General features: G+C 39.9%; 1 protein-coding gene across 6 annotated transcripts in view; it reads right to left on the bottom strand.

Annotated features, from left to right (window-relative positions):
- The window catches only part of HIVEP1 (HIVEP zinc finger 1), a 141385-nt gene that overhangs the window by 11944 nt on the left and 114114 nt on the right, over window positions 1-15327 (bottom strand). For all 6 annotated transcript variants that reach the window (XM_081827662.1, XM_081827663.1, XM_031027243.2 and 3 more), the window contains one exon: window positions 10988-11089. In XM_081827662.1, coding sequence (XP_081683788.1) covers window positions 10988-11089 — 102 coding nt within the window. The remainder of the gene's footprint in view (window positions 1-10987; window positions 11090-15327) is intronic.

Consider the following 15327-nt stretch of genomic DNA (forward strand, 5'->3'; position numbering starts at 1 on the left):
TATATGCGCTTTGCAGCTTTTCTGTTAAGATTAAAATTATCTTTTGGAAAGCTGCATAAAACAAACAAACAATCTGCCAGTGCTCCAGGGTCTTTATTTTACTCCCTCGACATCAATATTCTGTCTCATTCAGATAAGCTTGCACAATATCCACTTCCCTGCTGTTCTTATACTCACCAAGACTTCTCTTTCTGATAAACAATTTTCTCTTTCCTATTGTTTAATAGGAAACTATTAATTCTTGAAATCAAATCCAACGCTCCTCTTGGTGAATTTAAAAGCACAGGAAATTTCTCCCCAATACACCATAACCTACATACATGTGTTAAGCTTTTAGCACCTACAACTGTTCCTACCTTGTATCTTGTACCTACTTTTGCATCTCTTAGCTGCATATATGGTTCTGGCCACCCGGACTCGCGGAGAATCTGGCTTCGCGCTACATACACACCAGCACTAGTTGATCATAACTAAAACAAGTAGTTAAGGACAGGGTATTTTCTCTGATAAGGATTTAAAAAAATGTAAATTGTAGTTAATTATTTTACAGTGTCAAGCCCATAGCTCACAAGTGTCAGAGCTGAGATTCAAACCCAGGTTCTGTCTGGCTCCTCAGTCTCTGCTAAATGTTCCACATTCAAATGTCCTATTTTAAAAATCTATCTACAGAGTGACCTGAAAGGTCAATAGTAAATTATCAAAATTAAACCAGCTTATAAATATGCATGAGTTGAATGCTTATAGGTACAAAAACTAAAAGCTTCATATAATTATTTGATTATGAATAGTAGAGCATATAAAACGCAATCCCCAAGAAGAATGTAAGCTAATAACTCAACCTTTTTAATTTCACAACAAATACACTGCATTTTATAGTGACTGTGGAAGTTTAAGAATACTTACAGTATAAATCTTTAAATTATATATATATGTGTATATGTATACACACACACACACACAATTTACATGAAGGATTTAAAAAGAACACCATATATTGTTTAATGGGGAAGGGGGTAAAACTATTTGGCTCCATGTTAATCTGATTTTGCCTTGATCATGCCAAGTTTCAGACCAAAGTTGGAGGTATGATGGATGGGAAGGCCCACAGGGTGGCTTCCCTGGACCTTTCTTTCTCCCTGGACAGAGCCACAGGCCTACAGCTTGAAGGGCTGGGATTCCTTGCTGTAGCTTTCCTTCTCCAGGACAAGGAGAGAGTGTTTATTTCTGCATGTGCTGAGTCCTGAAACTCCTGAAGGGGAAGTTTCCAAGTCTGGAAACCTGAAAATGAACTCTGGATCATCACATACTTGTTAAACAGGGTTGATACTCTAGGGTGACAGAGAAAAGAGAAAATGGGTAGCTGAAATGAATGGAAGACAATGGCATCCTTTCAAATACCCATAGCGCCAAGGCAGAGCCCACTAACTCTTGTTCTCATTTGGATTCTTGTTAATAAAAGTCCTTTCATATAACTCCACCGTCCCCTTAGCCCTGCTCCTACCCCCAAAGAACACTATTACTACGGCCTCAGAAATCATGCTGACAGAAGACGAAGAAAGGAAAAGTGACTTGTCTGTGATCACCAGCTGGCAAGGGCGAGACCAGAGACTTGTTAACTACTCCAAAGACTTACCATTTAGGACTTTGTGGTATTGTTCACTTTGCTGTAGCACGTTACACAGTGCAGGAACTACCACAGCGTGCCTCACGGAGTTCCTGTTACATCCGACCTTGGCAAGCATGTGGCTCGCTGCCTGTTCTCGTCAGTAAAGTTTTCCTGGCACGTAGCAGGCTCAGTGGTTTACAAACTGTCTAAGGCAGCCTTTGGTCACAGCCACAAACGTTAGTAGTCATGACAGAGGCTGTATGACCCACGAGACCTGAAATATTCACTATCAGGCCCTTTCCAGAAAAAGGCGGCCAACACCCATACTCTGCTATCCTGTTTCAATCTAACAGGCACGGTAACAGCAGTGATATCAAACTCCTCTTAGCAAGGAAGTTAAGAGATGTCTCTATGGCTAGGAAGCATCAAAGCCAAAATTTGGAACCAGCTTTTCATGTACTTAGGAGTCCTGTCATTACGCCAATGGGGTGCACGGCCTTCCTACTATTCTCCTACCATTGTTCTCTTGGTGTGACATACCGACTGTAACACTCCAGGAGGGCAAAGGCTGTAGCTTACCCCTCTGCGTCCCCCAGGGCCTTTAGGACAGACATAAAAAAAACCCCACACTTAACAAATTCATAAATGCGTGGCCCTTACAAGTTCTGTTTCGTTTATGTCCTCCTGGACACATTCCCTGCTCCTAAATTTTTCCAATACTTGGTAAAAATTTATGTAAGTGGAAAATTAATGCCTTTAATTTCTGTGAATTTAAATTTGTGAGGGAAAGAAGAGGTAGGCGCAGCGGCACCACTGTTTTTCAAAAGTAAACGTTTCCATAAGCTTCTGTCACCCAGTTTCCCCGAAGATGGAGTTCCAACTCCAGCATGGGTCGGATGAACTGCAGCCTGCCCTCACATCGCTGCCACGGTGACACCTGCTGGAAGAATCGGATTCACAGGTGGCCACCACCACCCCGTCTGGGATCCGCGTGCTCCTGCTTGTTTGGCTCACAAGTTTAGAAATAGTACCTGGAGATCCAGACAAACAGCAGCAACTTGGGGGAAAAAAAAATTCTTTTAAAGCCCACAACTATGGCAGTAATAAGTTGTTGTTATTTTGCTTGTTTTAAAAGGTGAAAACATCATTAAGAATGTAAGGGGCCAAAGTTTAACGTTCACTCACTTCGGGAAGTAAAACCAAAAGACTCGTATCTGTGTCGTTCGTTAATGATATTGACACTTCTTTATCTTATGTAGAAATATCCAGAGCTATTATGGTTTCGTACTGTGCATGGAACGTTTTCTTAAAAAGAAGCAATCCTGTTTTCCCTGAAAATCCCAGTGACAGAAACATACTGTACAGGTTTCATGTCGACAGAATTTCATTTAGAAAAATTAATTTAATTTTAAGGGCAAATGTGATACAGGTTTTAAATCCTGCGATCTAACGTCACGGCTCTTACACACCGTACCCCAGACTTGTACCCCAGCAAGAACCATGTTTGAAGCTGCACTTGGCCACACTGGATGGTTCTCCCCATTCGGCAGCGTATTAACATTCTAGCACTGAGGCCCGGCACTGTTGACAAAAACATTCTTTGGATCAAGGCATGAAAAGCAAATAGCCGGCAGGACGGTTTATGACACAAAAGGTGAAAACAAGAAAGTATTCACTACTACCCCAAGAGCACAGGGACAAAATTCCTGAGACTGTCATCTGGCCCGGCAAAAAGAAAATGCGCACCACGTGCGGCTGGCTGGAGGGATGAGACTTTTCGTGAGCACATACTACTATAATTGCAGCTTGAGTTGCTGGTTTTAAACTAAATGGAAACTTCTTTTTAAATGCCAAATGTCCACATTTTAATGGCTGGCTTAGAGAAACTTATAATTCCTCCTGCTTCATTCAACGTAAATGGTTCCTAGCATCTGTAAATTTACTCCACTTGGAAATTAGCCAAGAATTCATCGGCTGAAAGATAAAATGGGTAGTCTTGCAGCCCACTGTTGCTAAGGGCAGTAAGGAATTTAAAAAATCAAGGGTCTTGGGTCCTTCATCACACCATTTCACAGTGACCTTTAACAAGTCCTCTTTAGCAACCAGAGACATGCACATGACCCCAGTGAAGGACATTCTGAGTATTGTGCTGGTCGGCACAGTAGGGAATGGGTTTAAGATAACTTAAACAAAAAAGACTGAAGATAATGCCAGGAAAATAAATACTAAAGTTAAGGAGAAATAAACCCAGAGTAAACCTTTGTAGAAAATAGACAAAATGAGGCAGACATAAAGGAATAACTAGATACAGTATTAAGAAGCCTTGGATTTTTGCCAGAAAGCCATAAGCTGGCTAAGACATTACCAAATGGTAATAATATTTAAGAAATAAATACTCTGGGGGCACCTGGGTGGCTCAGTCAGTTAAGCGTCCAACTCTTGATTTCAGCTCAGGTCACGATCTCAGGATTATGAGATCGAGCCCCACGTCTGGCTCTGCACTGAGCATGGAGCCTGCTTAAGATTCTCTCTCTCCCTCTACCCTCCACCCCCTGCACACTCTCTCTAAAAAAAAAAAAAAAATTTTGGTGAGATACAACGTAGTAACATTGACCTTTCGTGAGTGTTTAATAAATTTTGTTGAATGAATGAAAGCTCAGAGATAGTATTTCCTGGTGATATATCTTGGTGTGCTATAGAGAAGATCAATTAAATGACCAAACCCCCAAATTTTCCCTGTAAACCTAAAAGCACTATCCTTGGTATAGGTTTCTGGGTGCTACTCTGCAAAGTCTGGCATTTAGAATCAGATCTCCCAAACAACAACATTGTGGGTTATTTTTTTCTTCCTTTAAAAATATCTACCCCAGGGCGCCTGGGTGGCTCAGTTGGTTAAGCGACTGCCTTCGGCTCAGGTCATGATCCTGGAGTCCCGGGATCGAGTCCCACGTCGGGCTCCCTGCTCAGCAGGGAGTCTGCCTCTCTCTCTGACCCTCCCCCCTCTCATGCTCTCTATCTCATTCTCTCTCTCAAATAAATAAATAAAATCTTTAAAAAAAAAAATATCTACCCCATTTCTTAGATGTCCAAGGTGATCAAGATTTAAATATATGCAGTAAGTTGTTACATGTCTCATTAGCATTGACCATCTAAGGGCATGTGACGTTCATTAACGTGTGCCGAATCTAATCGTCTTTTTTTTTCTTTTTTAAGATTTTATTTATTTATTTGAGACCGAGAGAATGAGAGACAGAGAGCATGAGAGGGAAGAGGGTCAGAGGGAGAAGCAGACTCCCTGCTGAGCAGGGAGCCCGATGCAGGACTCGATCCCGGGACTCCAGGATCATGACCTGAGCCGAAGGCAGTCGCTTAACCAACTGAGCCACCCAGGCGCCCCTCGTCTTTTTTTTTTCTTTAAAGATTTTATTTATTTATTTGAGAGAAAGCGAGAGACAGAGCACGAGCGGAGGGGGAGGGGCAGAGAGAGAAGCAGACTTCCCACTGAGCAGCGAACCCATGTGGGGCTCAATCCCAGGACCCTGAGATCATGACCTGAGTCAGCTTAACTGACTGAGCGACCCAGGTGCCCCTCTAATCGTCTTCCTTAAGGTACTGTAGGACTCCGCTGCTTGCAGAGCGGCCGCACGGTTAGATGAGGAAATACGCAGTGTGGCGATCAAAATTACATAGGACCTTAAATCAGTATCTAGAGAAGACAATGTCACAAATTTTCATACTGATCAAGCCTTGACATTTTAGAGGAATGGTTTCCCCAAAGACACGGAGTCTCTGGATCTGGCTACTTAATTTTTCTTTAATCACTATATTCTTTAGTGGGCATCTATCATCTCTCAGCATTGGTAGCGACAAATTTCAACTGTGTTTAGGCAAAGCTCGGTGACAAAGGACAGTCAGCTGGTGGAGTTTAGTTATTTCAGCCTTTCACTTTTCACAGGGCTAGACCGGCTATCCCTGGACAACTGCCGCTGTGTGGGCATGAAAGGCATCGGAAAAGCCACTGCAATCATTACCCTTCTGAAATAAAGGTAAAAAAGCTAACCGTGAGAGGCACTGCAGCACCTTCCTGCCGGCCAGACCTCTGCATTTTCCTGAGTGTTTACTGGAGACATGCGGCAGCGGGATGCCCAGTGTGGTTTCTGACAGTACCCCGCACCAGGGCTTAGTATCAGATTTATGCTAGATCACAAATTTGAGAAATGATACCAAGATCGCAGGGTGCCACAAAAGCATCTGATAAAACTGTTCACCATTAAAGAGAAGACAGCAAGTTCTGTGTGCAAAGATCCTACATCACACAATACAATCTGACCCCTCGTTTTCATCTAGTGGGCCAGGAAGATGCAGAACACATGGTCAGGCAGGAATGTTGAGAGGGGCAGAGGATCCTATGAGGCATCTCAAGTCTCCCGAGGAACCACTATGTGTTTGATCCCTACACGGGGGAGACTGTGTGACCAGGGAGACGGGAAACCTCAGTGAGCAAGGACGGGGCAGAGAGGTGAAGCTGGCAGAGATCACTCAACACTGACCAGCCTCAGACCCCTGAGCTTCAGTCTAGCAGGAGGTGGAGGTGTACATTTCAGAATTTAAAACTGCAATACTTGAAAACATTGATTCTCCTTCCTACTTTTTTAAAAGTCAGCCACTTCATCTCCTACAACTGTATTTCTAATAATTTGTATGTTTCCTGGGGAAAGGAAATTGACAGTAAAGTGAGACACTTCGTAACAAACTGCTACACTTTACCACATCCTTATGGAATTAAACTTTTTAAATCAAAGGAACACTTTACATATTATGGAATGTTTAACAGAATAAAAATACTAGAAAAATCATACTGAAGAAATACTGGCTGTCAAGTGTCACAACATCAAGAAATTGGTATAAACTGCCACAGCAGCGGCTCTGATTACATCTGAGGACAAGTAAGTAGAGTGGACACCTGGAACCACCGCTCCCGGGCTAAAGCTCCCTTGCATAGTCTGACCTGTCCCGTGGCCCCCATCAGGTATGCACCCTGTCCAACTCTCACATCCTGTCCCAGTTACGTGCTTAGCACCTGCTCCTTGCCCCTAACCTCAGGGCTTTTGCCCAAGCAACTCTCTCGGTCCAGAATGCTGCCCTCCCACACCCCTCCTCCTCACCGATACTTGTTCAAATACAGCAATGTCTGGATAAGTAAGTCCCTTCCCTTTCTTCTGGGACATCCTTAGTCATCCTTCTGCAACCAACCAGGCATCCCTGCTCCTGCCCCGATCCCAGCCGAGGCTGACTCGCGCCAACACCGCCGCCCAGGCAGGGAGCCCCTGAGCCCGAGGGCAGCAGCCGTGCACATCACCTACAGCTGCTCAAGGGCTAAATGAATGAATGAATGCTTCGACAAGAGAAGCAAATTTTCTTCTCCGGAACTACTGAAAAACAGATCTTCGTCAATCTGGAGTGATCATCACAGAGGATGGAAAAACGGAGTAGTCAGGTAACTTGAATTACTTTCTCGTCTAATGACCAAGAACTAACAAATTAACAAACAAATGTCGTCATGGCTTTGACAATTCCTGTGTCTGTTACTTAAAGTAATCTTCATGGGTAGAGGCATTAAATGCCGTATTATAGCTACTATCTGATTTTAGGGAAGGGATTTAATGGAAAACTAACATGTCCAATTCTAAAACTAATAATAATCAAGAATTTTCTGACAGACTGTAGGTCATTTTTTCCCCCAGTCCTTCATTAAATCAACAACTATTTACTACCTATCACTTGCCAGCCACCATCCTAAGAAGCCAGAGATCGGGCAGTGAACACAAAATCCTTGTCCTCATGTTTTATTTCCATGAAACACACACACACACACACACACAGGGGATCCTGAACACACTTTAAAGGAAGAGGCAAAGGGCACCAAGGATGACTTCAAGATGTTTGGACTAGCAGCTGGAAGGATGGGAGAAGACATTCGGGGAAGTGTGCTTCTTAGATGTAAGGGGTGAATCGGAAGTTTGGGGCACGTCCAACTTGAGGTGCCCATTAGACTCGCCAGTGGGAGTGGTGAGCAGGTGGACGGATGTGCCAGTTTGTAGTGAGTACTGGAATCAGCAGCAGACAGGTGGTATTTACTGTCAGAAAATGGAATGAGATTACCTAGTGAGTGGATATAGACAGAAAAGAGACCAGCCACCACAGCCCTGGGCACTGCATGTGGAGGCCAGTGTTCAACTAGAAAACAGGACCCCCTCCAGACAGGCAGCAACCTACTGCAGGCTTTGGGCTTTCTCCCCGAAAAACACAGACATCTGAAGAACTGTTAAGCAAGACCCCATCTCTAACTACTGCTGATTTAATGGAGAGGAACCTCTTTTCAAAGACTAATAAGACACAACCTTAGGACAGTAATCAAGAAAACACAAAGATAGCAGGCTCTCATTCATCCAACTGGGCAAAATTTAAATTCTTACAGTATACAGTCAAGGATGTGCAGAGACAGAAATTGTTCTAGAAAACAATTTAAAATTAGAAAGCAAAATTAATTTTCTAGGCATCTACATACAAGGTGGTACTGTTAATGCAAATTCAAAACACAAACCAACCAAACACATACTGTTCATGGATATATGAACGTGCATTAAATGAACTGAAAAGCACAGTTAGTGTCTGCCTCTGGGAGGGAGAGTGACCAGCAAAGGTGACCTGATGTGTAATGATATGCTTGGCTGCTTTTTTCCAAAATACACTGAATTTATGAAAAAGACCTGAGGCAAATATGAGAAAATATAATAATCAAGTCCGGTGTGAATACATGAGTGCATGTAATAAAACTCTTCGTAATCTTTTTGTATTTAAAAAAAAATCAAAATATTTTTTTAAAAGCACAAAATAGTATAATGAAAAGAAGACCACTGGTATAAAATGACAAATGTTTACTACTTTTATACCTACACTCCAAGCCCATAATAAAGCAAAAGTAGGATATATTTGTTGGCATATTCATAAAGAATTACTAGGCCTCCATATGGCCACAGCACTTGGCAAAATCCACCTAGATGCTACAATTTACTATTCAATCAAAACTGTGAAAGAACTGAGTACGCTACCCATAATTACAGTAATTAAAAAAAAAATTTAACCAAGAGAAAAACAAGTAAAACTACCTAGTTTTATCAGAAGATCCCATCTCAATAGGGAATTAGTCTATCAAGTTTGAGTTATAATCTAAAACCTGCTTCAAGTGCTTCTGGAATGAGCTGAGAAATACAAAAAAGAATGGATAGGTATATAAGTCCATCTGTCAGCCAATTTAAACAATACATGATAATTAATGGAAACCACACTTAATTTTCCTATGCAAATTTAGGATATAAACACTACCTTCTTTTAACTTTAGAGGACTCCAGAGATATTTTACTTAATTTTTATAGGACATCTTCCTAAAGAAGTAAAACATGTAAATGAGTATATATTGTAGTAATACTTTTTACACTTAGGTTTTTCAGACATTAGTATTTCGCATTTCTACTTTCTTCCTTTACTAGTTTGTGGGTAATAATAAACTTGCTGAAAATCTTATTCATTCTTCCTACCTTTTTACTTCTGAATGACTCAATCCAATTAACAATACAGCAAATAATTATAAAGCAAATAAATAATGAGGCAAATAAAAATTTTTTTTCTTCGCTTCATTATGGTAATTTACTGCATGATTGCTAAGAGCAGAAAGTAAACCAAATAAAAGCTGTTTACATTAGAAGTGAATTATAAATAATTCTATTAAATGTGTGTGTAATTCAATTTCTGACAATTAAAAAATCAGCTTTTAATAAATATGTTCCTAGGACAGAAAAGTTACACTACGTTAATGTGATAGGCACTTTTAAATCCTGATATTGCCATCCCAAAAATGTATCAAAGCATCAAGGTGCCTAAAACACTTTAAAAAGCTCCTTATTGTCCTAAATTTGTTATGACTATCTTTTTCTTCTATCAAGAATCTATCAGTTTATTCCCCAAAGAATTAAAAGCAATCCTTTCTGTGTGCTTAAAATACTGAATTGTATCAGCTGTACCACTTAAGATGTGAGTCAGTTCCTTTGCATATGTAGAAAAAAATTCAGGGTGATTCATTTAGTGTGTTACTGGTTGTCAGGTGGACTAAAACGCGTTTGACTTTTTACCTATATTTTCAATTTTACCTATATTTCCTCACCATTTTCTCTTTGGAAATTTTCTAGATATCAAACTAATGCATATTAACTAAAACATAGCAAGCAAATAAAGGTCTAATTTGGGGCATATTTCAAAAAAAGACAATTTTTTAAAGAAAACTTAGATCTCTTGGTTGATAAATTCTTGGCTTATAAAAAAAGTCTTACGAAAGAATAATTCTACTCTCTAATGAGTCAGAACAGGTGAACAGGTTTATTTTCCCTCAAAATTGGTTAGAGATAAACACTTATATTTGTTGAGCGAACACTGTTAAGAAAACAACCAGTTAACTCTTTCAAAATAACAAACATTTTGGGGATGCAAAGGAATGTTTTATTCCACAAACATTTCCAGAGCAGCTGCTCCGTGCGAGGCAGGGCACCATGGGCTGCGGGTGAAGGAAGCATCACTCCTTCATCAATTCTGCTCAGGAGATGCTTAACAGTCTCAGTGAGGAGGTAAGGTAAGCAGTTGTAGATAATCCAAAAATAAGGCAGAAAGATTCAATGCTTTCAGAGAGCAAACGCTAAAATATAAAACACTACAGAAGCTGAGAGAAGGGAAAAGTGGCTTCCCCCAGTGTGGGAAGGGAAAATCAGAGAAGGCCTCATGGCAGCAGTGGATTTGAGCTAGACCTTGAAGGAGAGGAAGATTTTGCCCAGTGCACACAGGGAGCCACGTCTGCATGGGGATTGAAGGCGGCGGCGAGGGGGGGGGGAGGGGCGGTTTAAGGGAGGGTTGGAGAGGTAGAGAGCCAGATAAACGTCATGTAAGCAGGAAATTTAAGCCTTAGGATAGGTGAAAGAAAGAAATGAGAAATAAGGGTGAGGAAGCAGGTGGACACCAGATTATAATGGACTTTGAAGATGTGAGGTCAAGCAGCTCATAATTTATTTGGGAGGCTAAATGAAAGACTTGCAGCAGAGCAGTAATATGACCAGACACATGCTTCAGGAAGAGGAACATCTGTGGGGATGGATGGATGGGAAGGAAGACAAATTAAAGATGGGAAAACTGATTAGGAGGCTATTGCATCATGTAAATAAGCAGCAATGACAGTAAGAACTAGGAAGTATTAGTGAGAATGAAAAGAAGCGTATGGATGCAAAAAAATAGCACATTGTAAATAGCATTTATGAAAAATATGGAATAAAGCCTTACCTGATTCTTCTGTATCTTGTTCATCTATTAAACCTACTGAGACGCCTAAATCCACACATTTCTTGCTATGTGTCTTGGACTTCATGTGTTTTGTCAGATTTCCTTAAGGGAAAAGAATGTTTACTAAGCTTACATAGTATTATTTTGTTCTTGCATTTGTCAACACTGGCAAATTCCATTCCTATTTCAAGTGAAAGCACAGACTGTGGTTATACAATTCCAAGACTAAAACTCGGACAAACGAAACTATTGGTATCTATATGTTGTAATAACCTTGCTATTTATTACTAATAACTTCTCTTTTTCAAATCTGCCTCCTCTACTTGGATCATGTCTACTTTTGCCTTTGGTTTCTATTCTCTCATCCTCATTTATTTCTGAGAACAGTTTACATTTAGTTTAAAGTCCTTCTGGGATTGCACTAAGATCTATGGTTCCTGGAGTCTGAATCCTCCCACATTGCGTCTGCTGGATCTCCCCCATGGTACCTTGTTTCCTTGCATGCTTTGTAGTTTTTAAGTTTATCTTCAGCCAGACTGTTTCCCATGGAGTCTTAAGGACCCTGGATTGTAGAAACATCTCTGGGGTCAGTTTTCCAATTGCTTCTACTTGGGAGTTAAGGTTTCAGACCACTAATTCTAGACTATCTATCTATCTATCTATCTATCTATCTATCTATTTCTTTATGGCAGAGGTCTGGGGTTTTGCTTTTTTAGCAGGTACCTTTTCCCCACATGGTCCAAAGTCACTGGGCAGGAGGGCCAGGCTTATGTCAGAAGCCCCGGACTCCATTCCAGGATTGACATTAAAACCCCAGGGCTGGAGGAATATATCTGGCTTTGATGTCCCCATGATTTTTTTTTTTTAATTTTAAGTTTTATTTATTTGTTTGTTTGGTCATTATTATTTTTTAAGTGTCTATTCACTATTATGCTAGCACTGAGTTTCTTTTTTATTTCTGTTACCTGGGAATTTGCCTTTTTAAATTTCAAGCTTGACTATCTGTTAAAAACTACATTTGGTTGTTATGTCATAAACAGAATTTCTGTTCACTGGAACCTGAGAAAGAATTTCCCACATTAATTTCCCTTCACCATATTGACTAGAAGTCTCATAATAGTATCTCTAAAGAGGTATTTCCTTTGGCAGCTAAGTATTATCAGGTTAACTGGGAACCACTGGGCACATTTGTCCCAAGTGATTATGAATGCAGGGGGAGAGCTCAGATTCTTCTAAGGATACCAAGCCGCTTGAGTGGATAATGCCACATACACATATAAAACTGCCAACAAGGGAAAAGCATCTCTTTTGAGAAAACAAACAAAATCTAAAGACCTAGTTTGGTGAGCAGGGGCAAACTAGTATTTGAGAATAAGCATCTAGAAGAGTTAAGAATGTCTGAATCATTGCTCTCAGCTCTGGGCTGGCAGTGACTGAAGGGCCGGGGACACGGCTCTATTTACAGAACCTCAGGACCACTGCAAATGGCCTAAGTCTGCGGACCTGGTCACACTTGTTCAAGCCAACTCTTCCACTAGTCAGTATGCAGAGCAACCCAGAGCTTTGTGCTTCAGGGGGGCTCAAGTGTGAGAGGGTGCCTGGACCAGATAATGTCTAGGCCCATCAAACTCTGACTTCTGTAATTCTAGAGGTGACACCTGGCTTACATGGCTTGGCCGTGTCAGATACTTACTTTAAATACACTTAAAAAAAAAAAAAACAACCATGAAGCAAATATGGCAAAATGTTAATGATTAGTAAAAGGTGGCTGGTATATTGGCATTCATTATACAGATCTCTACTTTTCTATATGCTTCAAAATTTTCACATTAAAAAGTTGTAAACAAAAATGGCTTGGCCATCTGAATATGGCTGAAATGTCCACTTACAAGTCAAAGCACTTTCTAATATAATAACTATTACAAACCAAATTATGAGTTCCACTAATAGTCTCTTTTAAAGTGCTTTTGTTCCCTAACTGGACAGCTAGAGAACATTATTTGCTTCTTATAGAAGTTAATGGATAATTGTAATCAGGCAAATTTGGGAATATAGCTTTTAATAAGCACATTTTCTCATAACTTGAGCTATTACTTATTAGCCTACTTCTTAAATAAGTTAAAATAAACAATCTGCATTTTAACATGCAAAATATACATATTAAGATGGAAATATCCCCTAGCAATGCCATGAACTTTGGGCATTAACTTAATAAGTAAAATTTTTAACAGATTTAATAAAACATTAATCTAAATCTTCTGGAAGGCATGTGAGGTTTTGTTTTGGGTTCTGATGGCAACATACAGAGTGTCTAGCTTTTCTGTAACATAAATGATAGTAAATCCTGCAGAGATGCGAGCTCACTGTACAGTTTCTGCTGACTGACATTTAAAAAATGAAAACAAATCAATTAAAATTCTTTTGAGAATGTGCTCATAAAATAAATTAAGAGGACAAATGACAAAGTAGAGATTTATAGGCATTACCATGGGAAGCATCACTTTCTCGCACTGCAGAGCATTCACTGGGCAGCATTTCGCTCTCTCTGCATACCCGTATTTATGTAGCACTGTCATTACATCACTATTTCTGTTACCACCAGACACAGCCGATGAGAAGGAGAGTTGCACTGGCTAGGACAACCAAGTAAATCCAGTAGGGCAACATCTACAGCCTCATCTAAAAACAAGTCTCTTATTAGTTAGCTACCTTTAGAAGATACTATGGAATCTGTCTTACAGATAGTCACAGAAGGCAGCCTTCTACAAGGAAGCTGACCGGTAAAATAAAGAACTGTCATGCTGGGGAGAGGAAAAGACTGAATTTCTAGCATTTTCTTCACCAGTCTCCTTAGCGAGGGTAGCTTTCTTCAAATGCGTATTTATTGCATAATTCCAAAGAATTAGCTGACAAAACAAAACATTTAATGTAAATTCAGATAAGCAGCATATCAGAGGGGCGGAGGACGTGAACACTGAGAAGACTGCACGCTCACTCTTCAGGGGTCGTTATGCTCTGTCAGCCTTTTAAGAAACATTTATCTAAAACGTGACGTGATGCCGTGTTGAGTTATTTCACTAAGATTACTATTTGGTGATTCAGAGTATTTTTCTTTGCCAAAAAGTCTCTGCAGTGTCATTTGGTTTTCCACACCTAAGTGTTCCTCCCTCTATGGCCCTTATTTTATGAATATAATTTTTTTGAATATCCTGATTCCTCTTCCTCCTTCTGTTGAGAAATACCCATTTCACATTATACCTTAAGCCTCTTCTATTTAGCAACACTGTTCTGTACTTGGTAATCTTTTATTAGTAACACTGGCCTCTTTCCGGTCTCCTGGTCTCATATTGGAAAGTAACTGATGCTTCTTAATCACAGGATCAAAACCAGTGAAAGCGCAATATATTGGGTTAAGAGATCAAAGCACTTTCTCTTATCACCGCCTGCACACACGGCCAGGAGGAGCATCCTGAAACCCACTCTCCATTTCCAGGAGGAGAATCCACATCCCAATGAAAGGGCTATAGACCGTGAACCTCCCAATTACTCATGATGTCTTGAAACTCTTCAGTAACATTCAAAGCTAGCCGAAGAACAGTCCCGTTGCTGTTATTTCTATCATTCTGGCTTAGGGGACTACTGGCTTGTAAAGAGAGTGAATTTGAAGCTGTTTAGCTGCTACTTACTATAACTCTCTTTAAATATCAATAAATACTAGCCAAAAGATGAAATAAATTTTGCTAAAGAGCTGATCAATCTTTAAAACAAAAACCCTGAAAACAGCCTATATAATCAGAAAAAAGGTGGATGTTCACTCAAAAGGGATAAAAGTAAGTTTCTGTAAAAAAAAAAATATAATTAAATATTTTTTTTACAGATGTTGCACTTTCAGGCAGGTAATTTTATGATTACATTGATTTGTTTTAGAGAGATTTAGTTTTTAAAGGGTGGTATGGGAAATTAAAGTCTCAAGTAACATATTTTTATATAATGATCACGAGCAAGGAGCCTAATGGAGAAAGTGAGCATTATTTTATAAGTAGTGTACTCATTATATGTAGCAGGGAATCTGAAGAGGGCAAAATTACCTTAACAATAATAAAGACTTACAATTTAAATAAAAACATATAAAGAGTACAAAGAGTACTAAATATAACTTTAATGACTAGTTCGGAGTTACGTGCACTTTAAATAGTACAACAGAAATTTTGTGAAGCTGAAATTCAATAGAATTTGGGTGAAGAACAAAAAGCATCATGGAAAAAAGAGAAATGGCTATTCATGCCTAAAATTAGATAATAAAACATGAACACAATCATTATAAGTTTACTATAGTTATT

This window comes from Leptonychotes weddellii, chromosome 8, assembly GCF_054177405.1.
Source record: "Leptonychotes weddellii isolate Sample4059 chromosome 8, ASM5417740v2, whole genome shotgun sequence".
Lineage (NCBI taxonomy): Eukaryota > Metazoa > Chordata > Mammalia > Carnivora > Phocidae > Leptonychotes > Leptonychotes weddellii.